Here is a 26111-nt window from a genome sequence, read left to right on the forward strand (position 1 = left end):
CTGAATACTTCCCAAAGTAAATCGGTGCTTTCCCTAACCTAATGGGTGCATTTCCCTTTTTTAACTGGTTCCATTCAAGATATCTAACATTTCAAATCAACTTATATATATATATCCATTTATATTTAATAATAGTGCAATGATATATTGCTATATCAATAGTTATATTAATGAGTTAACTAATTAACAATTTAAAAGTGATGATCAAAATAATAAATAATGCATTTTGATTATCACTTTAAATTAATAGTAATAATAATCATATCATTGCTTTAAACACTATTAACATACTTAATAATTTGAGCTAATATTTATATAATGCTCTAAGGTTTGCAAAAGGATTGACTTGTTCACAAACACCTTGGGAGGTAGATACAATTATTATCCCCATTTTATAGATGATTTTACAGAGATCATGTGACTTGCCTAGGGTCACACAGTTGGTAGGTGTCCAAGGCAGAATTTGAACTCAGTTCTTTCTTTGACTTCAGGTCCATTTTATCTGGTCTGTGAAAAGGGACACTGGCCCAGGCCTTGCCAAGGTGAACCCCAAGGCCTTGTAGTGGTACATGGGGGATTAAAGGACTCCCATTCCTCTTGGGGACAGCTGTTTCTTAGGGAGTTTTTCCTGACGTGGACCTGAGATTGGCTCTGCAACTTTCCAACCTTGACAACCCTGGGTCAAGACAACAGGAAGAAGAGTGGAATGAGCTGCCCCAGGTCGCACAGCTCGTAGTTTTTTGAAGAATTCAAACTCAAATCTTCCTAACATAAAGTCAAAGGTACCGTCCGCTACACCAGAGGCGTCAGGTGCAGCCATTGCTGCCACACTCTAGTGTGCAGCTCCGATCCAGATTAAAACAGAATTTGGAAATAATTGATAAATTAAAATTTTGTCACTCAGTTGTTATGGGCTCTTTGGGGCTCCATTTGTGGTTTTCTTGGCAGTCTTCCTTCTCCAGCGTTTTACAGGTAAGGGAAGTGAGTCTCACAGCTGTTCCAGGCTGGATTTGAACTCAGGAAGAGTCCAGGGGTGGGACTCAGGCCCTTCCGACTTGAAAGACTCGATGCAAAGTTAAATCTGTGGCGAGACAGTCGAGTGGAAACGCCCTGCTCTGTGTAACGTTTATGGGCACCAGACGGATGTCCCAGGAAAGGCTTCTTGCCTTTGGGTAAGTGAGACTTTGCTCCTCTCTCCGAGGAGGACCGCGACCCATCTTTCCCAGAGCTGCCAGGTCGCTCTTTCTTTTAGCACGGTTCCGTTCCTCCAGCAGTCCGTCCACTCGTTGGTCACTGGAGGCGGCTCTCGCATTCAGGACACAGTAAAGCTTTCTGGGCAGGGATGGGGGGAGGAATGCAGCGGGACACCCTCCCCAGATGGTCTGACTCTCAACGTTCTGTGCCCCCTCCCCTGGTCCCGGCACCTGTAGGAAGTACACCGAACACAACCGAAGGGAGGCAGACGGCACAAAGCACGCAGGCTCCCAGGAGCCCCAGGAATCAGCACACCAATAATGGTCTTTTAGTAGGTTCAGAACGCCGCCGGGGCCCAGGTTCCAAGTCTCCCAGGGAGCCTCGGGAGTGGGTCACCTGGGATTTGGGGGCTTTAACCTTTGTCCTCCCCGCTCAGTGGGTCATACTCAGCCTCATTCAGAGCGGCTGCCACAGGGGTCAGAGTGGGGGAGACCCTTAGAACATAGAACTCAGGGCCTGGGAGGGGCCCCGGGTGCAGCGGCCAGAAGTGGCCACAGAACGCCCCGGTGCGGCCCAAATCACACTCCACATAACTGGGAAAGCGCAACCACCATCCCTGCTGCTCTTCAGTCGTGGCCCACCCTCCTGACCCTCTTTGGGGTTCTCTTAGCAAAGCTGCCGGTGGGCTCGCCTTCTCCAGCTTGTTCTGCAGATGAGGAAACTAAGGCAACTGCTAGTGTTAGAGGCCAGACTTGCCCTCCAGGCAATGTGCTGGGGAGACAGGGGAGACACCTGGCCGTCCCCATAGCACAATACAGGTGGTGTCAATCTGTACTTCCCTAAGTTAGCAGGACACCCGCAGGGCTAAAGCACAGAACACCAAAGCTAGAACACTCACACATGGGAGCTGAGGTCAGCGACTGTCACAAAAAGTATTGTGACCCCAAGTATAGAAAAGTGCCTCCTGCTTTCCAAAAGAAAAGGGATCGGCCTCAGGGGTGCCCGTGCCCATCTGCCCAGCAAGCCCAGGGCACCCCTCGGGACATGGCCAAGTCTGTGGGCTCCCAGGCGGGAGACTGGCCAGGGCGAGCGCTCACCGCTGTCCAGTAGCCCCTCTGGGCACCCCCACCGAGAGTTTGGGGGAAAGGACCCCCAGTGGGAAGAGGCCAAGGAGGAATTCTACCCCACCTCCATCACTGTGGACAGCTGTGGGCTTCCTGGGTTGTATCAGGCCCTAGGGCTGCCAGCTCCCACTCATAGAGGGCCGCCCAGTGCTGGAGCAAGCCGGTCTGGGCGGGTGACGTGGGCAAGCCAGGCCCAGGGCACCCTCCCCATCCACCTTGCAGGACGCTCCCTCCACGTGTAGCCCTCGGGCTTACCTGGGGAGCTTTTGGGAGCGCTCAGGGTCAAAACTATGTCCATCTTGTAAGAATATGTTGTAACTGGGAAGATGGTGGATGAATGACACACACGCCCTGGCCGGAGGGGGGGGTCTTTTTTAGCACACAAGGACCCATCAGGGAGGGTCCCACAAAGCCCAGCAGAAATGCTCCCATGACAATGGGGTCGTGTTTCTTGTTATCTCAGTGGGGGACGGCCGGGGACGGAGGGAGAAAACACAACTTAAAGGAGAAATGTTTTTCTCCTTTAAAAACTTTCAAAAAGTTTTCAAAAACTGCTCCACACTAAAGTCATGTACGTGGGCCAGGGAAAGGGCAAAGCTCGGTGGCTGCCGTGGGCATGAGGCTTCCCGAGGCTTATCTCTAGTGGGCGAGAGGCCGTGCCCGCAGCAGGTGAGATGGAGGCAGGGACCGAGAGGTCTGCGGAAGGAGCAGCCTGTGCGGAACGTGGAGCTGGGGACGCCCAGCCAAAGGCCAGTCTGGCTGGGAGGGGCCCAAGGTTAATGGGAGCCAGGGGGGCACCCGGGAGCCACGGAGGGTTCCTGAGCAGAGAGGGGAGGTGGTGGCAGGGTCTGCTGCAGGGCAGAGCCCATAACCCTGGCCAGGACGGATGTGGGAGGGCAGGGAGGGGGAGATCCGAGAACCCCGAGGTAGGCGGCCCGGTCACTGTCCCGAGGCCAGTTCTGGCTGTTCCTGTCCCTTGTTGCCAGCATTCCCGGCTTCCTCTCCCAGCACCCCAGGGCAGACACGGCTCCCCCGGCCCCTGGAAGTGAAGAGGGAGAGCTGCCTTGGGCGGGTAAAATCCCAGGTGCGGCGGCTTTCCTGGGGAATGAGGGCTGGGAGGGCTGAGCGGGCTGAGCCAGAGCACACGAGTGGGAGGTGATACAAGCTACATTTATTGGAAGGGGCCGGGCCGGCTCCTGCTGCCCATGCCCAGCCTCCGCTCGGGGCCTCAGGGCCAGGAGAGCCCACAGAGTCCTTCGGTGAGCCCTGAGACAAGGCCCCGGCTGCACAAGGGAGGGGCAGGGCTTGGGGAGGAGGGCCCCCCGGGGTGGGAGCCAGGGAGGGGCACCGGGCAGCGGGCCCCTCAGCCGCCCATCCACAGGCAGTGCTAGGATACCGGAAGGGCTCCCTGCTCCCCGTGGTCCATGTTCCAGAGACGGTAAAACTCTGCAAAGTCTACATAAGGCTCCACGCGCCCGTCCTCGTCGGGCTGCAGGGAGTGGGAGGAGCGGGTGCGGAAAAGCCCCCCATCGGAGCTGGAGCTGCTGCTCTGGGTGTGGGTGTTGGTGGACTGCAGGGTCATGGTCGGGCTCTGGCTGCAAAAGACAACAAGGAGGGATGCAGCCCTTCCTCAGGCCTCCCGGCTTCTTCCTCCATCCCTCTTCCCCCCAGCCTCTCCAGGCCTCCCAGCCTCCCCAGGCCTCCCAGCCTCCTCCTCCATCCCTCCTCCCCCCAGCTTCCCCAGGCCTCCCAGTTCGCACCCTCGGCAAGCTCATGGAGGTCCCTTCATTGGAGGACCCCAGTGGGGAGGAGTCGGGCTCCTTTGCCCTCTCAATGCCCTCCTCGCCTCCCTTCTCGGAAGCAGACTCGGCCTTTCACGGCCCCGGCAGCAGCCCAGGGACCACCGGGTCAGAGGGGATGGGGGGAGTGAGTGCAGAGGCCCGGGGGGGGGGGGGGGGGGGGGGGGGGGGGAGGGCCGGGGGGGGGGGGAGGGGGATGCCGGGAGGAAGGCCTCTGAGGAAGCCATCCCGGCTGGCACTTACTTGGTGAGGGTGGGCGTGACCTCATCCAGTGTGGAAGCGCTGTGGGCGCCGTTGACCATCTGGCCCTGGGAGGGCATAACTAGGGAGAGCGTCACGCTGGTCTTGCTGGTACTCTGGGCGCTGGAGTATGGCACCGAGACAGGGTACACGCGTCCTCCTGGAACAAGGGTGCCCCAAGCCTGAGCCCCCCTATGGATCGGCACTTGCTGCACCCCCGCCCCCACCTGGGTGAACCTCCCCAGCGCCCTCCTCTCTGTCTCCCGCAGCAGCCACTCAGGACCTCTGCCCCCCTCAGCCCCTATGCGGGTAGCTTTGGAGGACAGGACTCAGTGCGGCCCCCAGCGTCGGGTCCTACCCACAGTGGGGGACTTCACACCCACTACTGAACCCAGCAGGAACACCAGGGAGGAGAGAGAGCCGGACCAGAGCCCCAGCCACTGCTGATGGAAAATCGGGGGGTTACGAGATCTGCTCTTCAAATGGCTGCTCCCCAGCCCGAGCACCCACAGCTCTCACAGCCACCTTACAAGGCACGCACACATGCCAATGGCATCCCCGTTTTACTGGCGGGGCCCCTCGGGGTCAGAGGGGCCACCTGTGGGCTGGCTGAGCTCTCCCTTCATGTGGCTGCTGGATTCTCACAAAAAGGGCAAAAATGTGGAGAATTCACCCAGCTGGCATCGCTGGCGCAGCCCCTCCCACACAAGGCGGAATGCCCGCCCGCCCACGGCCAAAAGAGAAAACTGCACGTCCCCAAGAGGGTCTGAGCTGGACCAGAAATAACGGGCGGACTTGGGGGCAGGGCAGAGGGGCTGGTCATGGGAAGAGAGGGAGGGGCCAGAGCCAGTAGCTGTGCCCTCTGCAGGGCGGCCCCCCGGGGTTGGGGACCCTGGGCCAGGGCCCTGGAGGGAAGAGCTCCTAGGAGACAGGTCCTGGCAGGACACAAGAGTAAAGGCAAGTAAGCTCTGGGAGGGGTGGAAAGGGGAAAGCCCCACTCCCGAGAGCCCCAGGCTGGGGGGACCCCAAGGGTAACGGGGTTCATGCGCCCCATCAGCCCTGGTCACCAGTGACCTTGTCTGGGAAAGGGCTGCTTCTCCCTACCCCACCTGGCAGGAGTCAAGGCACCATATCCCACCTCGCCCCCCAATTATAAAAGTGGGGGCGAGGCCCGTGACCCCCTGGCCTTAAGTGCGAGGACCCCAAGCCATGAAGGGCGCCCCTCAGGGAGCACTTGGTCTCCGGTACGACCTGCTCCATGCAGGACCCTCCCCCACTTCAGGGCCCCCCTCACAGCCTCAGGGCTCACTACAGATAGCCCACAGGAGAGCCCGGCTCCCACCAGTGTCGCTGACCCTGACCCTAATCCCCAAGCAGAAAAGTAACCAGAACCTCTTGATATTTTACCACCTTCTAAGGGTCTGTCAAAAGCCCACCCACTGGGAATCGCCCCAGGCTTTGGGGGGGGGGGGGGGGCTGCAGGACAGAACCGAGGAAGGCATAGGGCAAGCTGGGAGGGGCAGGAGAGAGGGTGGCCGGGTGGGCGGGCGTACCTTGGGCCGGGGTCAGGGTGGGCTGGCTCATCTCGCCCAGGGAGTACCCAAAGTTCCTCACCAGCAGCGTCATGTCCTCGTGCCGCGGGCAGAACGCCGACCGTTCCCCGCCGCTGGCGAAGGTGTCTCCATGGATGCGCTTCACGCGGTCCACCACGGCCTGGGCCACGGCATCCAGGGAGGTCTGCTTGGCAAACTCTGTGTCAATCATCGCCGCGATCTCCTGGAAAGGGGCCCGAGGGTTGTGCCGGCCCCGGCAAGCACAGAGGAGTCAGAAGAGACCCAGTGGCTGCTGGGGAGAGGTTGCGCCGGGGGTCCGACCTGACCTCAGGGGGCCCCGGTAAGTCATTTACCCTCAGTGTTCCCCATCTAGGAAATGGGAATGAAATCACAACTAGGAAGCCCCTCAGCACAGGCCTGGTTCTCAGTAAGTGTTATATAAATATCAGCTTTCTCCTCACGGTGAGGACCTGTCCCCACCCACCCAGCTCCTTGTAACCCAGGCCCACAAACATGCCCCCGGGCACCGACCCCCTCCTCATCACTGGCTCTTCCTGCACCGAGGCCCCCAAGGGGTTCCCCCCCAAAGCCCTGCCCCCGGGCACCGACACCCCAACCTCCCCACAGCTCTCCCTGCACTCGGGCCCCACCCTGCCTCCTGGCCCTGCCTCCTGGCACCGACCCCCCAGGCCCTGCCTCTGGGCACCGCCCCCGCCCCCACTGGCTCCTCCTGCACTGAGACCCCAAGGGTTCCCCAAAGCCCTGCCCCGGCACCCGACACCAACCTCCCACAGCTCTCCCTGCACTCGGGCCCCACCCTGTGCCCTTCCTGGTTCAAGGCCTGTTTCTCCAGCAGTAACAGGTAACAGCCCTGCCCTGTCCCACATCTCAAGGCCACAGGGATAACCAGATAACAAGCACTTAGAGAAGGAGGGTTATTATTTTCTCAGGTGACATTTCGCATTTACATTTTACAGCTGGAAACCAAGGGACAGAGACAGACACTGGTCCTCTGTTTAAAGTCCCAGGACTCTCGCCCCGAGGGGGTCGTCTGATTAACGATGTGGCAGGTGGGAGGGCCAGAGTGCTGCAGGGCCGAGTGCCCCCCTCTCCCAGGGCCCCAGGAGCTCCCCAGGACCATCAGCTGTAGAGCAGCTGCCCCTGGCCTCTTTGGAGGAATTTTGCTGTCCCTGGGGCTGGGGCCCAGGCCGCCCTGCAGAGACCCCCCTCCTTAAGCAGGAAGCATGAGCACTATTAGCCCGTTTTACATTTGAGGAAGTCGAGGCTGGGAGGGGGACTGCCCATCAGTGGAGCTGGGGCTCTAGGCCTTTCAGACACAAATAGGCCTGCGGTTTCTCTCTTTGCTCTCTAAGTTCTAAGTATTGGTTACTGCCCATTTCAGGCCTTGAAAGTGCCCGTTACTTGGTCCCCCATGTCCCCCTTGTCCCTAGAGCTGCGGGTTTCATTTTGTTTTCCTGAATATGCAAGACCAGCCAGGGGATGGGAATTGGCCACAGAGAACATGGAAAATGAGCCCAGTTGTGTCGCTTTAAAAATTGGTCCAGAGTTGGAAAGGAGGCCCACTTTCCAAAAGCCCCTCCCATGGTTCTCTGCTGGCCACGGGGGACCGAGCTGTTCAGCCAAGTTGGCCCGAGCATCGCTTGGCCCTGAAAGCTCAAGGGTCCCTGTGATCCTGGCCCGGCAGCGCCCTGAGGCAGCTCTGCCAAGCACCAGGCCGGACACCACCAGCCTGAGGGGGAGGTGGGTTACCTGATTGGCCTGCCCCGGCCCATGGGCTGCCTCCAGGGCCTTGTAGAGCCCCTCTGACATCAGCACCAGGAAGCCCGTCACGCCCTCCAGGGGCTGCCCTCCGTGGATCTCTGGCTCAGCAATAATGGGCTTCGCCTTGGCAGTGCTGTTGGGAGAGAGTCGTGGGGAATGCTTAATTCTGAGAAGTCACTTTGTGGACTTTCGTGCTGGTCATCCCCCAAACGGAACTAAAGGAAGCAACAGGGGGAAGAGATGGACCTGGGAGGCCGAAGGCAGGGCTGCCCTCAGAGGGCCCTGGGCCTCCCGCCCGGCACTCCTGGCCCCTGCCTCACTGGCCCCCTCCCCAAGTCCTGCTCCTCCCAAGGCTGGAAGGGGGCTCTGCCGCGCCCCTCTGGCTCTGTCCTCGGGGTCAGCACCTGGACAGGACAGCCCGGAGGCCTTGCCCACATTGGCCAAAGGTGCCCTTTACCTGCCATCCAGGCCGTGACCAGAGACTGGTCAGAGGCAGTTCTCACCTGAGCAATTCAATGTCACTGTAGCCATATTTGACTTTGTAATCCCCGATCCGGCGGGTACTCTCCTGGCCACCAATGGTCCCCACCTGCTTGATTTTCCCCGCATCCAAACCTGCCAAGGATAAAAAAAAATCCCATAGATCCCTCTAATGGTCTGGGGCCTTGGAGGGGTTCCAGAGACCCTCTTTCACGGGTCTGTGAGGGCAAAGCTATTTTTGTAATAATACTAAGATGTTTTTGTTTCAAATATTGATGGTATAACCCACATAAAAAAGTTGGGGTCCTCCATAATTTTTAAGAGTATAATGAGGTCCTGAGACCAAAAACTGGCAAATGATGGTCTAGTCCTTCTTAAGGAAGAGCAGAAGAGCCTCCAAGATGCAGCTGGAGCAGAGGGAAGGGGAGTGGGCTGCTACTGGGGAGAATATCTCCAGTCACACTGAGATGGGCAAGGGCGGAGCCTCAATCTCGGGGTCCCAGAGGGATCTGCCAGAAAGGGGAATCCTCCCCCCAGGAACCCCCCATGAGGGGCATTAACACCGCTGGTCACCCCCAGGCCGTCTCCTGCCCGTGTCGGCCTGGGGCCCATGGAGCGTCGGGCAGAGGGAAGGGCAGCCTCCAGCTGCCAGGGAGTCGGGGGCACGCACCCAGCTGGGACAGGCGGAAGAGCTCGTCCTCATTCTCGGGAGTGTGGTCAGAGCTCAGCTGGGTCACCTGCAGCCCGTCTCCCGTGGCCTTGCAGAGGAGTGCACGGTTTGTACCTGGGACCGAGAGAGAGAGTCAGCAGCCAGCAGGGGAAGGGGGAAGAACTGAAGGAGAACGATCGAGCAGAAAGGAGGGAGAGAGAGAAGAGACTGGAGGGGGCGCAGCCGCCGTGTGCAAAGGGAGAAATAACTGGGCCGGGGTGACTGGCCTTACCGGGGCAGAGGCTGCCCCCATGACCCATTCTGGAGAGAGACCGGTCCCCAAACTTGAGGGGCCGTGGCTCTCTTTCTTTCAATACAAAGTTAGGCTGAGGTCTTGTTTTTCTATTGGTCACACATTAATATAACTCTCCCCTTCGCGGCAGAGAAGGAAACCCAAGCCAGGCAGCTTCTGATGGCTGATGGCCCGCTCCACGCCTGCAGCCCCCCTCCCACCGAAGGCGCCCCCAGCTTTCCCAGAGGGCGCCCCTCCCCTCGGCCTGGGGCAGACGCTCGGAGTGCCCCCGAATGGCCTCCGCAGCTCTGGGCCCATCAGCCTGCCTGGAACGGCCAGGCAGGGACTCACCCACATTGGCGATGTAGAGCTTGTTGCTGAGAATGAGGGCCACCACGGCCATGGCGCCGCCGGAGATCTCTCTCTCCAGCACCTTCAGCCTTTCCAAGATCTTCTGGTACTGAGGAGGCAGCTGGTGGTGAGGGACCCCCTGCAGAACAGAGAGGGCCCCCGAGGCCCGAGGCGGCTCATCAGCCCCGCTGCCCTTCAGGATCTGTCATGGCGGCTGCCGAGGCTGGCCGGAGCCTGGGTTATCCCCGGCACACCCACCCTGGCCACCCACCCAGGGCCTTTCAAGGGTCACCAAGAGAGACCATGTGGGGGATGGGAAAGGGTGAAGGGTCTGACCCTCCCTGCTCCCAAGCCCTCGGCCTCCCTGGGCCTCCGTCTCTCCCTCGGCAGGAATAGACAGCTGATGATCCCTAAGGGCCCTTAGATTCTAAAAGCCAAGCAGCCTGTCACCGAGGAGAGGCTGCTGATGGGAAATAGCCGAGGAGTTTGGGGCCCGCAGGTCCCAGGGAGATGGAACCCAGGCTCGCCCCCACAGTGGGGGGTGGGGTGGAAGTGGATACCTCCGGCAGCTGCGACTGGAGGCTCGCCTTCTCTGCCAAGCCATCGTCGATGGACTCCAGAAAGCTCCTTTCCACAACATCAAAAGCCTGGGGGCAAAGGACAGGAAGGCGAGTCAGAGCACCCCTGGTCTGCCTCTAAAGCCTCCCAACCTTGTTTCCCAAATTCTTTGCTCAGCTACGAGCAGGATGAAATATTCAGGGGTAGCATAAGAAGGAAGAGCCTAATGTCCAGGTCACTTAATCACAGGCCCATTGCCCTGAACGAAGGGGACAAGTGGGGCCGGGAGGGCTGCCCCTGCCTAAGGAAGAGCAGGGGCTTGCCCCTCCTCCAACCACCTGCCTGACCTTGCAAAGACGCCCTGGCACCCGTGCCACCACCCCCACGTCTCCCCTGTCTCGCGGGCGGGGAAGTGCTGAGCGCTCCAGGTCAGAGGCCAGTGACCAGAAAAGGACCACCAGCACCTCTCGGGCCTTGAACGCCTTGAGAGAAGTGGGGCGCGGGGCTGGCGCAGAGAAGGCTGGAGCAGGCGACGGCCTCCGGGGCTTGTGGAGAGGACTTGCTGCAGAGGGGCTCTGGGGCCCGTCGAGGGAAGAAAACTGCCCGAGACTAGAAAGGGCAGCCAGAGCAGGTGGCGAGCTCTCCATCAGGACTGCGCTGCCACCAGAACCCACCTCTGCCCGCCCAGCGGCCCTTTCTGTGGGTGAGTTCTTATTTTCAGCTGTCTCCCTCTGAGACCGGAAGCTGCTTCAGGGCGGGGATGGTGCTCCCCGTTCTGCATCTGGGCCCGGGCCTGGCGCACAGCAGGCGCCGCTGGCTGAGGGGCCGCCCTGATTCTTGCGGGCCTTCCCAGGCTTCCCCAGGCCTGCCCCTTCTTGGGGAAGAGCGGGGAGCCCGGAGGCGCAGGAGGGCACCACAGACCCTTCCGACACTGGGGGAGTGTTCCCTCAGAATGTGATGGCAGCCCCACCGACCGCCCCCGGCCCGTTATCCACCCCCCCGCCCTGGGGCAGCACAGCGGGTCGTTACCTGGAGCAGCACGCGCCTCACGTCGGCCTCGCTGTGGTCAGCGTTCAGCTGGCCCAGCAGCAGCTCTGCGGACAGCCTCTGGCCCACAAAGCTGGCCACCCGGTTGCCATCATAGCCATTGAAGACTCCGTAGAGGAAGCAGTTATTCTCGCTCCTAACAGAGAGGGCCAGCAAGGAGGGAGAGGTTTGGGCCGGCGGTTACTACCGCCCAGCCCGGGGGACACCAGCCATGGAGGAGCACTCCGGCTCTGCACCCGGCTGCAGCCACCGCATGGGGCAGGGAGGAGAAAGCTGCACGGAGAAGCAGCCCAGCTGGGGCTGCTGTGCGCTCAGCTCCCACTAGTGATGTATAATCCTGGCTAACCCTTCCACCCTCCCCGAGCCTCAGTTTCCTTCTCTGTAAAATGAGGGGGTCCTACTCAAAGGTGCTCTGAGCTGCACAGTCTGTGCTCCTCCACCCTGTTCCTGCTCTGGAGACCCCTGGGCAGGTTCCAGGGGTGCCCTTGTGCTACACTCCCCGTGCTGGGGCCAGTCACCGTCACTGAGAGACTCACACTGTCAGGAAGCCACGAGACCAGCTGGGAGCCCCCCGCCCAGTCAGGACAGCAGCCCCACGCCTCTCACCTAAACTTGAGCCAGTTATCCTCCAGCGGGTGGCTCTCGGTGCCCTTGCCATCAGCAGAGTAGGTTCGGTTTGGCGTAGAGCCGACTCCAGACAGCTGGCAGAGAGGCAGATCATCGGTCCAACTTGGCTGCTGCTCCTGGGGGAGACGAGACAATAGGAGCTATACCCCCCTTTTCTCCCATGACCCAGCCTGGCATTTCTCTTCCCAAAGCCAACCCAGAGGGCTGAACATCTCCCATCCCCTCTTCAAAATAATGACTTTGATGGACAGATGAACGCAGATGGCCCCAACAAGCTCTCTGAGTGAGAAATCTGCTCTTTAGTGCACCTCAGACGTTGCAGGAAGATCTCTGTACAAATGCCAGCTCAGGTTTTATGGCTAGGGTAAGTTAGAAAAACAGGAGATTCAAAAAAGAGACAAACCTGACATAAGCAAAGTTAAACTTTCAACCTAAGAGAAATGGGGGAGGGAGGGGGAAAGAAAAGATCCAGAAGTTTGAAAATGATTAAAAATCCTGTCAAACAAGTGATTGATCAAGAAACACTGAGGCCTCTCAGGTGCAGGCCCTGTGCCAAGTGCTGGGGATATAAAAAAGGGCCAAAGACGCTCCCTGAGGGCAGGAAGCTTACAGGGGAGACAACAAGCAAACAAACGTGTGCAAAGAAGTTCCAGACAGGATAAGCAGGGGATAATTAAGGAGGGAAGGCACTGGAAGTGAGAGAAGTTGGGGACGGCTTCCTATAGGATAGAGGATCTTAGCTGGGACTTAAAGGAAGCTGGGGAGGTCCACAGTCAGAGCAGAGGAGGGAAGGTGTTCCTGGCATGGAGAAATGTAAGAGAAAAGGTCCAGAGCCGGGAGCCGAAGGATCCAGTCATGGGGTCGCTGGATCCAAAGACATGTGCGAGCCGGGAGGTGAAGGGTCCCATTATGGGGTCACCAGATCCGAGGACGTGTGGGGAGTGAGGTGCAAGACTGGGAAGGATGGAGGGGAGAAGGGAGAAGTCAAAGGGCTCTGAATGCCAAAAGCACTTTTGTCTTTGATCCAGGAGGCGACGGGAGCCACTAAGTGTCCAGAGAGTGTGTGTGTGTGGGGGGGCAGGGATGTAGTGGTCTGGCATCTCTGCTCTCACATTATCACATCTTCACTTTAGGAAAATCTCTAGTGGCTTTTACTGGAGGATGTCTTGAGGCAGGCCGGCCCCCCAACAGCTACTACAATAGCACTAAGTCATCAAGAGAATGGGAACACTGTGGGCATCGAGAATCAGCAGTCTGACAACCAATTTTCAACAGACTTTCTTAACCAGTTCTGGTAGCTGGAGTCGGCTCTGCTGGACTTTCTCCTCAGGGGTGGCGGACACTCCCGAAGAAGGGCCCTGTGCTTATTGCCGTTGGTGGTTGTGTCCGGCTAATTCTGTGCCGAGGTAACTAAATCAGACTTGGGGCATGAAGCCTGGGTGAGACCCTGTGATCCCGAAAGAGCACCCCACAGTCCTGGCCCCTCGTCCAGACGGACTCTGGAGGGGACGGACACAGAGCAGAGATGCCAGACCACTACATCCCTGCTCCCAGGACCCCGGGCCCTCGTGTGCAGCCCGGAGACTCTGTTGGCTTCCGCAGCTGCCGGGGACACCGCGGGCCCATCCCCAACACACGGCCCTTTCCCAATTGACGAGACTCGCCGGTCTAGCCTGTCGAGGCCTTTGTGGACGGGCAATAAAGCACGCACGGGTATAAGTTTCTATCCCCTTTATATTGGAGACAGTCAGTGACTCCACTCTCATGGCCGGCCCTCTCTCAGTTTCCAGGGCCCCCATCACTCCTGATGGGTGACCCCGCTTCTCTCCACTCTGATGCATCCATACTAAAGCACATTCCTAAAAGCTCTGGTCTGACTTAGGCAGCAGCCGCCTCCTGCCCACAGGATGGAGCCTCTCTCTCCGGCACTAACAGCCACCCCCTTCCACGTTCCGTGGCCCAGCCCAGCAGGCACTCTCGCAACTGTTCCATTGGACCTTCTCCTCGAGACCTCCATGCCCGGAGAGGACTTGTCACCTCCAAGCAGGATCAGGTGCCTCTCCTACCTCTGCCCGCAGCCAAAGCCTCTCCTCAGCTTCCACACGGACACGGATGTGCTGCTTCCCCAAGCTCCCAGTGGGTTCATCGGCCATCGGGCTTCCAGCACGTGGCTACTGACCCAGTCCTTGTGGCCTGACAGACTAACAGAACCCACGCTACCCTAAGTACCGAGGGAGACAAAACACAAGACATGCTTGCCACCTTCAGAAACTTCTCCTTCTGGCAAGGGGTACATGACGCGCACACCAACAGGGAACATGATAGACTACCTAGGGCAAAGTGGGCTGTAAGACGATGCCAAGTGCCCAGTGTTACGTGGTGTCATGGGATGGAAAATCCATCTGAGAGAATCAGAGTCTTCACAAAAGGACAGGTAACACTGGGTCTGGGCCTAAACAGAATGGGTGGGATCTGAAAAGCCAGAAACAGAGAGAGTGGGGAGGGCAGCCTGGGGGAGGATCTGCACACAAGGGGCCTACGATCATAAGCATAAATGAAGCGTTTATTAAACACCGACACTGTGCTAAATGCTGGGGATACAAACAGAAAAGCCAAATTGTCTCTATCAAAGAGCTCCCATTCTAATGGAAGAGACAAATGGGGAAGGTTTCAGCTGTCAGTGAGCCGGGCACGTCCCACGGTCCTTAGGGTGCCAGGGCAAAGCAGATGGTCGCTTTAACGTCACTGCCAACGATGAAGTCACATCATTTTCTCGTTCTGGACTGTAGACGAGGGCCGAGGACCTGGGAGAGATGTCCTTTCTGGGTCTGCCAGAGCTGTCACTGCAGCCCAGGCGTTATCTCCCCGGGAAGGTGGTGGAGGGTATTGGACTGGAAGCTCCCCGAGCTTCTCGGGCTCGGGCTCCTGAGCTGTCTCCATCAGGGTCTGAGGAGAGATGATGCGGGGGACACATAGTTGGCCCTGGCTGTGTCCTCTCTCTCCCAGGGCACCCTGCCGCTTCAGGGAGGCTGGCTTGCCTCTCCTGGGTGTGGTAGTTGATGGGGATGGCCGGCATTTTGTCCTTCCTCCACCCCCAATGATGACTGGGCTGGGAGAAGGACAAGTAAGTAGCCCCAGAAGTTACATGTCCAGTCAAGGCCTAGCCTTGGGCCACAGCACAGGGCAGGGCAGTTTCCCTGACGCTGTAGAACTGAGGGAGAGTGTCTGGCTGCTACAGGCTCCCAAGTGGCTTTTGGCTTCCCCCTTTCTCAAATTTCTTAATACTTTTGGGCAAGCTCTTCTATTTTCCACACATGTATTCACACAAACCCACCACTTCACCCCAGCCCACATACAAAATATCCTCACATCGCGAGCACAAACCGACATGTGTGTGCACTTCCGAATGTGTAAAGTGATGATGAGTCTCTACTAATCATAGTCTTGTCACCCATGAGCTGGAGTGTAAACATACATACGCTCATTTAAAAAGGAGTCATGTTTTAAGGTGGAGGACGGGCCACGCAATGGGACTGTTCCCCGGAGGCTTCCTCAGTCCTCCCCGCTGGAGCCCGGGCCAGCAGCGATGCACAGGATACAGAGAGCCCGGCTGATGGAGCCCTGCCCCTGACTATGGACAGCCCGTTTTACCTCTTTGGCTTCCTTGTCTCATCTGTCTGGGAAATGAAGGTTTCAAACTCAAATCTGAGCTACGAGTGTCACTGTGAAGCAGCTCGCTATTACACCGCATGCCTGGGAGTGAAGATCGCCCCTCAAATATCCGCTTCAGAGGCGCCTCCTTACGTACATCTTCGTTAACGGCGCTGTTTCAGGGAGCCCCGATTTCACCGCTGGTGGCCGCCTCCCTCCAGATGGGGTTGCCACAGGAGGTATCACTTACAGAACTGATCAGCCCAAGGCCACGCTACCCAAATGCCTGACTGGCAGAGGCGGGGAACATCGAGTCTGTGGCCCCTCAGTGTATGTAGGACCCCAAATTCAGAGACAGCTGGGGGGCGGAGGAAGAAAGGTGGAAAGGGGAATGAACAGCCGGCATGGGGACAGAGCTCCAGGCCAGGAGCTTTACAGAATCGCAATTCCTCCTGCTGTCCCACTCCCATCCCCCCTCCTAAGCAAAATTCTGCAGATTCCTTACAAAACCCGGCTTGGGATATACTGAGGCCACTCCAGGGAGCCTACAAGAAAGGAGTGCTCTGGCCCTGGGAGCGCCTCACAGCTAGGACTTGATAGGAAGGCCAGGATACCTCATCCCCTCACACCTGTAGGGAAGACCACTCTTAAACACCTTCCCAGGGGTCCTCACACTGCCGCTCCAGTGGCAGGGAACACTGCTTTCTGAAATGATGGAGTCTGAATGCAAATCTTTTTATTTTTCTTAGTTTTTTAATCTGTTTTCTTTCTCAACATGACTAATATGTTTTATATGACAGCATATGTATAACCTATATCAAACTGCCTTCTCAATGAGGGGGGAAGAAGGAAGGGAAGGAATTTTGCACTTGAAATTTTAAAAAGTGAATGTTAAAAATCACTTCTATATGTACTTAGGAAAAAATAAAATATTAAAGTCAACATACTTTTTCAAAAAGAAAAGACATAGTGGAAAGAGCAGTGAATTTGTGGAGTCTTGAGCCCTGAGAGGCCCAGATCCTGGTTCTGCCTCTCACCACCTTTGTGACCTTGGACAAGACACACTAGGGGATATAACCTTCCTCATCCATAAATAGAGGGGTTGTAAAGCTTTTTTCAACCTTTAACCTATGACTCTGTGTCACAGGTGATGAATTCTTTTTGGCCATGGGAACTCCTGAAGGTTGGATAGAGGCTGAAATCCACATTGGTAGAGGAAGAACTCAGGCCTTCCCAAAATACTAAAGTATCATCACCAGGTACGAGCAGAGACTGGCTCACAAAAGGCCCAGATGCTTTCATTTAGTGGCCCCCAGCTCCAACAACAGCATGTCTGTCACCCTGCCAATGGTGAATTAGCACCTGCTAATACCCATCCCAAGCACTGGGGGGTTTCTTCAAAAGAGGGATGCACACAGGGTCCTGCCATAAAGTACCACAGAGTTAGGGCCGGAAGGGACCTCAGAGATCTTCTAGTTCACTGGCTTCATTTTCAGATGGGAGCACGAGGGCCCAGTTGGGGAAGGCTAGCTATATCAAACTTGGCTCTGCTGTGTGACCCTAAGAACATCATCTCAACTGAACAAGGTTTTCTCCGCTTTCCACTTCTCAAACATTCCCAATGGCCGAGTCCATAGAGTGAAAGCGTGCTCCTTGGAGTCAGAGGGCCTGAGTCCAAATCCCACCTCTCCGAACTCTGTAGGTCTGTGCCAATCAAGGAACCTCCTTGGCCTGTTTCCCTGTCTGTGGCACAAGGGTTTGGCTTAGATCAACAGTTCTTACAGGGGGTCTGAGGTTGCAAGACGCTTCAGGGGATCCACGAAGCTAAAGTACTCATAATAGTACCAAGACATCATTTGCCTTTTTCATTCTCCTTCTCTCACAGGCGTGAAATGGAGTCTTCCAGAGGCAACAAGATGTGCGGATTAAAGGGTGAGCGGAGGACATGAACGCGCTCCTACCTCTTTTGCAGAATTGTCCTTTTGCCTTTTTGACAGACAAACCTAAGAACGTGGCTAGACTTGCTGCTTGCTTGTCTTCATCCTGCATGAGGACCACCTGATCACAAAAGAACTTTCCTGGGAATGCTCAGCCACGAACGTAAAAGGTGCTGAAATATTCTAGTGTTGAACAAATTCTAGGAACCCTCATGATTTATACCGGTACAACTGAGTTGACGTCTACAACGACTGTACAAAGGCCACGGTGGGCAAAAGTGCTGGTACCGCAGCACAAACAGGGGCAGTAGCACCAGCCTGGCCTGGCTGCCACCATGTTCTTCCTCGCCTTACATCCACAATAAAGAACAAAGCCAGTTTCACTTAGGAATATCCTCCTTGAAGCAAAAAAATTATTAATCTTATCAAATCTTGACCTTTGAGTACACACTTAAAAAAATGCTGCACGTGAGGAAAGCAGGAGCACAAAGAAAGCAAAAGAACAAATAACCCTTGTTTGTATCACACCCCAGGCAGTGGCCATGGAAAGAAAAGGTGTTCGTGAAACTGGGTGAGCAGAGAAACCCCTTGTTTCTGAATTGCCATTTTTACTTCAAAGAAAGACCCACAAACTATGGTTATTCAGACTTGGGCATCTAGCAAATGTTTTCTCAAAAATGAATACAGCAAGCCTGTCATTTCAAGGAAAATAAATGATAGTATATGCTGCCAATGATAAAACTTGAGTTTTAAGAAAAAAAATACAGAATTTTAGAAAACTTGAATCTGTTACCATGAATTTGACAGCTTCCAGGTACTTAAACACTTTGGATAAGACGGGTGGTGAATTGAACAAATCTGACTTTGGGATATTATACAATAAAATGTATCATTTGGAAGACTGGCAGATCATCAGTAAGCCAATGTTATCCAAACGACCAAAGTGAAAGGTTACAACTTCAGTCGTGAGTAATTTCCATTTAAAACACTAGGGGTCCTCAAACTACAGCCCGGGCCAGATGCTGCAGCTGAGGACATTTATCCCCCTCCCCCAGGGCTATGAAGTTTCTTTATTTAAAGGCCCACAGAACAAAGTTTTTGTTTTTCCTATAGTCCGGCCCTCCAACAGTCTGAGGGGCAGTGAACTGGCCCCCTATTTAAAAAGTTTGAGAACCCCTGCTAAATCAATGGGTATTAGGATAACAGAGGGTGAAAAGTTCACTTGTCTGGTTTTAGGAGGCACATTGCAACTATCATTTGTTGACTTTTGGTGTAATCTCAAAGAATATCCACAAAAACCTAAAACTGCTCTTCAGAAACTGTTCCTTTATCCAACCACATCTCCACGCGAAGTTGATTTTCTTTATCTACTCCAACCAAAACCACTGATTGCAGTCGACTGAATACCAAAGCAGAGAGAAGAATCTAATTGTCTTCTATGAAGCCAGATGTTAAAGAAACATGCAAAAAGGTAAAACAATGCCACTCTTCCCATTAAAATTTTTGTTTTGGAAGTTATTTTTCATAAAAAATGTGACATCAATATGTAGTGAATTGATTCTTAAATGAAAATAAGTTTTTAAAATGTTACCAGTTTAAATTTCTAATGTGATAAATATCAATAGATACAACCTACATAAGCAAAAACTTTGGAGGGGAGGGTGTTTCAGTAATTTTTAAGAATGTAAAGAGGTCCTGAGAGAAAAAAGCTTGGGAACCAATGGACTGGATGGCACCTAAAGTCCCTTCTAGACATATAGCTATTCCTAAAAAAAAAAAAAGAAAAAGAAAAAAGAAAAAATAGTAAATTTTCCCTGGTTGCCATTCATGCTGGTTGTATCATTATTATTATTATTATTAATATAATAATTAATTAATCAATATTTATTAAATAATATTTTATGCAATTTATATTTTAAAATAATTTATTAAATAATAATTAATAATAATAATATTGTTGACATTAATAATATTTTAATTTTTAGCAAGATCCTTGAATGGAGCGGGATCCTCAGGGGACAAGTGGCAAGCTTCAGAGACTCAGAAATTTGGATTTGTTTAGGTTTGACTAGGTGGGATGGAGTTTCCGTAAACATCTTTCTCTCTGAACTCTTTTATTTTTATTATTTCATTAAAACTATTTTTAAAAATTCGCTTCGCGGGTAAAAGCGGACCTAAGAGGCGCTTCACGGTAACGGGAGCCCTTAGTCTTTCCCGGCGCGTCCCGCGCCCCGTTCTACAACGCAAGTTAAGTGTAGTGAGCAGGAAATAGAGGCCGCGCGCCGCCCTTCTTAGTGGCTGGCATCTCACCAGCGGGAAGGAGAGGCAAATCATCATTATTAGTTCTGGCGTTTTGCCTGCGGAAACGGGCCCCGCCCTCCAGGAGCTTACCTGCCTTCAGCCTCCTCCCCCTCGGCTCTTCCCAGAAAGCAGCACGTGACGCTGGGAGCTGGCAGACGCTGCAGCGTACAGCGCATGCGCCGCCGGGGGTGAAGGGAGGGGGGGAACTTGCGCACCACTAATGCTTCCCATCCCGTCACCGAGGGACGCGCGCATCCCGGCGCAGGGGCGCGAGCCCGCCCCTCCCGCTGCTGGAGAGTGCGTCTACGTGCCGAAGTTTCTGCTCCCGGCCGCCCACGAGAGGGCGCGCGAGACCGGCTCAGAGGCGGCGCGAGGAAGGCCGCAGCGCGCACGCGCACGCGAGGGGGAGGGGCCGCGGGACGGGATGGAACACAGAGAGAGGTAGCTTAGTCGGGCCAGGGTAAAGGACTTCCACCCCCCTGGGCTGAAACGAGCCGGTTTCTCCCTCCCCCAGGCCCAGCCCGTCCCGGTCCCTAGCCCCGAGGCCGGACGGCGCCGGTCCGCGGGCGGCTTCCTCACACTCTGCAGCAGGCTCCTCCTCTGCGCCGCCATCTTGGAGGGAACCAACCCCCTCCCTTTGCACCAGCGAGGCCGACCGACGAGGCGAGGGAAGGCTAGAGAGGCTCCTCACGCGCGTGCGTCTAGACGCCCGGAAGAAACCCGGCGCGTCTCCCGCTACGGAGCATGCGCGTGCCGCCGCCTCGCGCCCGCTCGGGCTCTGCGCAGGCGCCGGCTCGCGCTGCTCCTCCTCGCTTGGTTCCCTAACCACTGGTAGACCTACGGAGGCCGCGTTGTCTCTCCCGTTTTATAGATCAGAAGGTCGAGTCTCAGCGCGCGTCGGCCGGACAGGAGCGGGATCCGAACTTGGGGCTCTCCGCGGCCGTCAGGCGATGGCTCTGGTCACGGGCCTCTTCCCTGATGCGCAATGATCAGGCTTTTGTTGTGTGTTGCAGGCGCCTGGCGCCTTACACATGTCCCCTGTGGCCCGGGCAGGGGTTGTTTTTGTCCCCATTTTACGGATGGGGACCCGGAGGCACGCAGCTAGTCAGCGTCCGAGAGAAGGGGAGTGCATTTATTGAGCGCCTGCTGCATGCTAGGCCCGGCGCTAAGTGCAGGGTTTCCTCCTTGGCTCCCACAACGGGAGAGCGAGGTCGGTGCTACTATTTCCCTCATTTTGTGGGGACCCGCGGCTCAGAGGCCCAACGCTGTGCCTTCCGGGGTATTGGCTAGCTTTGTGCATAGAGCACCGGGGATTCTGGGAGTGCGGTATTCCTTCCCTCGGTACTGAAGCAGTTAAGTCCCCGGACACGCCGGAAGTGCTCTGGACACGCCGGAAGTGCTTTATCTCCAAGAGTTAAAGGGACGGTTCAAAAAACAAGTAGCAGAGTCTGGGGTATATAAATGTAAATGTGTATAAATGCACGTGCACAAGAAAGCAGCCCCAGCCAGCCCATCCAAGGGTCCGTAAGAGGTCCTGGCTCTCCAGCCAGTTTTAGTGCGAGAAAAATTGTCCGACTGTTTAAATATTCTCAAGTGAGAAATTCTGTTTTGCAACAGGAAATAAGAAAGAAAAAATGGAACCACAAGGCACTTTGAGCTGAGACACATTAGAAAGAATTGGAGAAAGGTTTTTAACCATCCTAAGTCTGATAGACGGCTGACACTCGGTGACTCTGTGAAAGAGGAATATTATGAAATGAGAGATATGTTAAAATGCTTAAAGTCCTTTCAACTGGTAATTGAGGCATTAAATAAACATGCAACTCTCTAAAAGGGAAGGTATTTTTTAGGTTTCAGTCGTTTGGAAAAAAATTTTTGCTTTCAACAGTATATTTTTAAAAAAAATAGAAATAAACTGATTAAATGTAGGGAAAAAGATTTCTCTCCCTCATTTTGATTGGCACAATCATTAATGAAGAGATTTTTTAAAGGAAAATGCAAAAGAGAAGAGGTATGGGGTATTCCAGTGTCACGTCAGAAACCTATACAATTATCACAAGCAATATCAGTTTCAGTGGCAAAACTAAAATTGAGTCAAGTAGACAAAATATTTTCATTAAAAGAAATGAGCTTGTATGAATAAAGCAACATATACCCTAACATCCAACTAGAAATTGTTTTTGTATACATATTTAAAAATTTGATGAATTTACCGTCTTTTTTTCCTGTGGAATATTTGTCGCAAAACAAAGCTCAAGATTACCAGCTGAAGGCTTTGTGTGTTTTGAAATTTCATTTTAAGAATGATAACTTTTGAATATTAAATATTTGTGATGTCATTTAACTTTTAAATGATCTCTTTGGCATTTATTTTGCATAATGTTCCCATTTTAAATGTTTTCTACTATCAGATAGCTAGTTTTGTCATAACATATTGGTCCATGATGATGTCATATAGTATCTTTTCTACAGAAAACCTCCAAAGTTTTAGTATAGCTCACAGAAAATGATTCACTGATTATTTTTACAGCCACTCGTTTAAAAACAAGCAAATAAAGTGTTATGAAAAATACAGAATAACTTGTGGTTTGGGGAATTCCCTAGAATTCCCGGGAAGTCTAATTTCTCATTCCTGCATCTTGAAGACTAATATGTTAAGAATGTGTAAACACAAGTGATATAGTTCAAGCACCAAAATGAAGTATATGATGTAGACACCAAATGATGGGAGGCAAAAAAAGTTGCAGTTCAATCATGTTAAGAATTCACGATGGCCGTTCTCTTGGGTGAAAGGTAGATTTATTTAGGGGAAGAGGCTACAGACAAAATGAAGGAAAACAATAGATAATAGGAATGGTTAGTATGACATAGTTGGGAGAGCATAGGAAAGTAGAAAGGGAGCATCCCATGAGGCTGGGGCAGGCTAAATCCTGAAAGGGACTCGCCACCCTAGAAGAATTAGTTAGCTGTAAGGAGAGGTGGAGTTGGGAAACATAGTAGAGTTAAGAATTACCACGGATCATAGGGGAAGGGGAAGGGGAAAGACACTAGGAGACAGTGCTATGGAGGACTGATGCAAAGGAAGGCAGCAGCCATGGGACAGCCCATAAGGAGATATTATAGGGAAAATTTAACCTCAGAGACATGACTGGGATTTCTGTCAGGGCGTGGCAAGGTGAGACTACAAAAGGTGGGTCTCAGGGGTTTGACGTAGCTTGGATTTCAGACTGGAGGACCTCCCCAGTGGTGGGACCATGGAGCTAAACTGACCTCTATCAGTGTCTTCTCCCTGCCTGCCTCAGGGATTGATTAGTTTTTATCAATTCCTCAATTTTATCAATTCCATATCTGACATGGCAGACCTTATCACTAAACTGGAGTCAGAGAACCTAGGTTCGCATCTCATATCTGCTTTTTGTATTATTATGGGCAAGTCCCTTACTCTCTCTCAATTTCAGTTTCCTCATCTATAAAAGGTTGGAGTAGACTAGATGGCTTCTGAGATCTGTATCCTTTGAATTAATCTGATAGAAGACTCTCCCAACAGAAAAGGCCTTCAACTATCAGTTTACATGTACATTTTCTCTTGTATGATAAAAACAAAATGTGTTTACTATCTTCTGGAAATGAGGACTTTGGGTCTAACCTCTAGGAGAGGCTCCAGGCCAGGAGGGGAGGAGAAGTTTTGAGATAGAAGGGGGACCCTCCTATCATATTGGGCAGGTATCTCCCCCCTCCTCTGGAGTACAGGACTAACCCCTGTCCATAAAAACTTCTGGGCTCTATTGACAACTAGGATGGTTGGGAGCAATTATCCAATCTAATCAGCATGACTCAGAAACAGGCCTTTGGGCATCTGTGATGGTCCGGTCTGCTCACATTCTTCCCATTAAGATCCGTGCCAGGACTCCCCAGAGTCCTGCTGCCTTCCCCTCCTACTCAGAGCTGTCCCATAGGACCCTACTCTGGTTTACTCACTCCTTTCTAATTTGCATTATTATTATAATTGTCCCTTGAGAGACAGCATTGTATAACAGCAGGCCCCTGGTCAGTCTTCTCTTGGAGTTATTTTGCATATAACCTTTTGGATTTTATATTTATGTCGTATCCCCTATAGACTGGAAACTTCATTAGGTCATGGGGTTGACTTCCATTTTTTCTCAAATTCCCTGCATCCGGCATAGAGTCTGGCATACTTAATAAATGTTAAATTGGGTTTAATTAAATTTCTGTTTTTGCTGGATCCTCATCTTCCAGTTTCTGGCCTCAGTTATCTTTTTTCTCATTTACCCTTGGTATCAGGTATCACCTTTATGCAGGTGACTAGATAGGAACTGGGTCCAAACTTGGCACTATGCTTAGTAGCTTAAGAGGAAAAGTTACCTTATCCCTCTAGGTTTCAGTCTTCTTCAGAGTGGAATCAAGATAAAAAGCAATGATTCCTAAAGCCACTTCAAATTTGACAGCACTATAAATCCTAAGATTTTCCACATTTCTACCTATGGCTAATCCAGCCTCTCTTCAAAGCCCTAAGCCCACATTTCCACAGGATATTTCAACTTGAATGCCTCCCTTGCACCTCAAATCTATCCCAGACTTAATTCAATAGCTCAGGATCTCAGTCTGAGACTCTGACTTGTCTCTCTTGCCGTTGCTACCATCTTCTCAGTTCCCAGCAATGATCCAACTAATTTTCAATTCCTCACCCTGGACACTTTTGGGGTCAGATCTGACTCAGACTCCAATAAGTCAGAATAAGATACTCCAATATTTAATAAGAATAGAAAGCATATTCAGCAAAGATAGTATTGGTCCCATTGGGCACTTTCTGTTTGCAATATGTTCACTTATGTACCAATGGGAAATCCTTCAATTCTGAGGCTGGGTTTTTAACCCCTAGGTCAGCAGATTGACCAAAATCCCTTAGATTAAGTCTTAAGAATGTTTTTATTGCCTTTTAAAGGAAAAACTATCTTTTCTGGCAGGGCCCTTTTAGACTTTTTGTCATGAATCTCATCCAGGTTAAATGGTGTTCCTATTGAGGCATTCAAGTCCTACTTTTCTATGTCTGCCATATTGCTTTTGTTCATTCCTGTCTCTCCATTCCCCCTACAGCTGTTCCAATGCAAGCCTCTTTTATCTCTCTTCTGAACTATTTTAATAGGTTACTAACTGGTCTTCCTGCCACTTGTATCCTTTCTGTTTGATCCCTCATCCATATAGCTACCAAAATAATTTTTCTTTTTTTTTTTTTAAATAATTTTTCTAATGTATACCCCTTTATCTTCAATGCCCATTGATTACCAAAATAAAAGTTTGAAACCCTTAGCTTATTGTTCAAAGCCTCTAGTCCCAACTTACCTTTCCAGCTTTGGTTTAATTTTTTTTTTTTTTTAACTTTTTCTCCAGTCTGTCTAAACTTGCTTTTCCTCCATTCTCCTCTTCCCCTTTCCTAGCTTTGTGCCCAGGGTTCATACTCTTCCCTGATCCCCCACAATGACTTCCTGCCAGGAGGGTATGTATAGAATTTACAGGATATCAGAGTTGAAAAGGAACAATTTACCTGAAAGGCCTCTGTTTGGGCCCAAGAACTCTGACTTCAGCAGCCTTAGAGGAATATGTGCAAAATCCATGTTCTTCCCTTTGACATCTCCATCTGTCAGCTGTAGAGGTTCTGTCCTTCCTCCCTGATCCCCATCCTCCCTCTCAGATTGGGTATGTACCCAGAGCTTCCAGGGATCAGGCTGATACCCTCACCCCAATCAGGCCCTCTCTTCTGTTTCTTCCCCCTTTCCACTAGATTTCAAAGAGACCACTCACCTTCCCAAGGGCAGGTCTGATGCCCCATACGGTTTCCCATCTGTCGGCAGATCTGTTCCTCCACCTGGCTGTCAAGAGCCAATATCTCCCCTCTAAAGAGTTGGGAAAAGTTTACTATGGTCCTCCCTTTCCTGCTCAGACCTCACAGCCCACCTTGATGGGATGGGGGAGAAGCTATATGGGCGTGTGAGTGTGCTGGCAGAAGCCGAGACCAGGCATATAAACTGAATCCCTCCCCCCATTTTTTGAACCCTAAAATATTTTCCCATTTTGGTTGGATTTCTCCACTGTTAAAATTCTTACTATATCTGTATAGTCAACATTCATTTAAGAAACACTTAAGAGCCTACTGTACTGCATGTAAACTGGTAATGGTCCCCCCATTTTTGTGAACCCCAAATACATATTTTCAAATTTCCCATTTTGGTTGGATTTCTCCAGTTACATTTCTTACTATAGTTTTCTTTGTATGTCAACCTTCATTTACTGTGCTGTGAGCTGTTCCAAAACAAAGTGTTGTGTGAGCCTAGAGGGAAAAGATTTATCGAGAAGTGTTTGAGGGATCTGGAAACACTTTTTCTAAGGGATGTGTAGGAATTAGGCTTGTGGGGAAGGTGCAGTGGAATGAGAGCTGGGCCCGGAGTCAGGAAGACCCGACTTCAGAAGTGACCTGTGATATTTATTAGGTGTGAGACCTTGGGCAAAT

The 26111-nt window shown here is 52.8% G+C and overlaps 1 protein-coding gene across 1 annotated transcript; it reads right to left on the bottom strand.

Moving 5' to 3' along the window:
* Positions 1–3472: 3472 nt before the first annotated feature.
* On the bottom strand, positions 3473–20197 carry TAB1 (TGF-beta activated kinase 1 (MAP3K7) binding protein 1). The gene is made up of 11 exons (XM_031939528.1): positions 20165–20197; positions 11676–11812; positions 11052–11205; positions 10025–10111; positions 9465–9603; positions 8843–8956; positions 8196–8307; positions 7681–7825; positions 5911–6133; positions 4361–4517; positions 3473–3913 (listed from the first exon to the last, which is right to left on the bottom strand). Exons 1-11 carry the CDS (start codon positions 20195–20197, stop codon positions 3706–3708), a joined length of 1509 nt encoding a protein of 502 aa, XP_031795388.1. The 3' UTR covers positions 3473–3705.
* Between the last annotated feature and the right edge of the window lie 5914 nt (positions 20198–26111).

The sequence above is a fragment of the Sarcophilus harrisii genome, chromosome 5 (genome assembly GCF_902635505.1).
Source record: "Sarcophilus harrisii chromosome 5, mSarHar1.11, whole genome shotgun sequence".
NCBI lineage: Eukaryota > Metazoa > Chordata > Mammalia > Dasyuromorphia > Dasyuridae > Sarcophilus > Sarcophilus harrisii.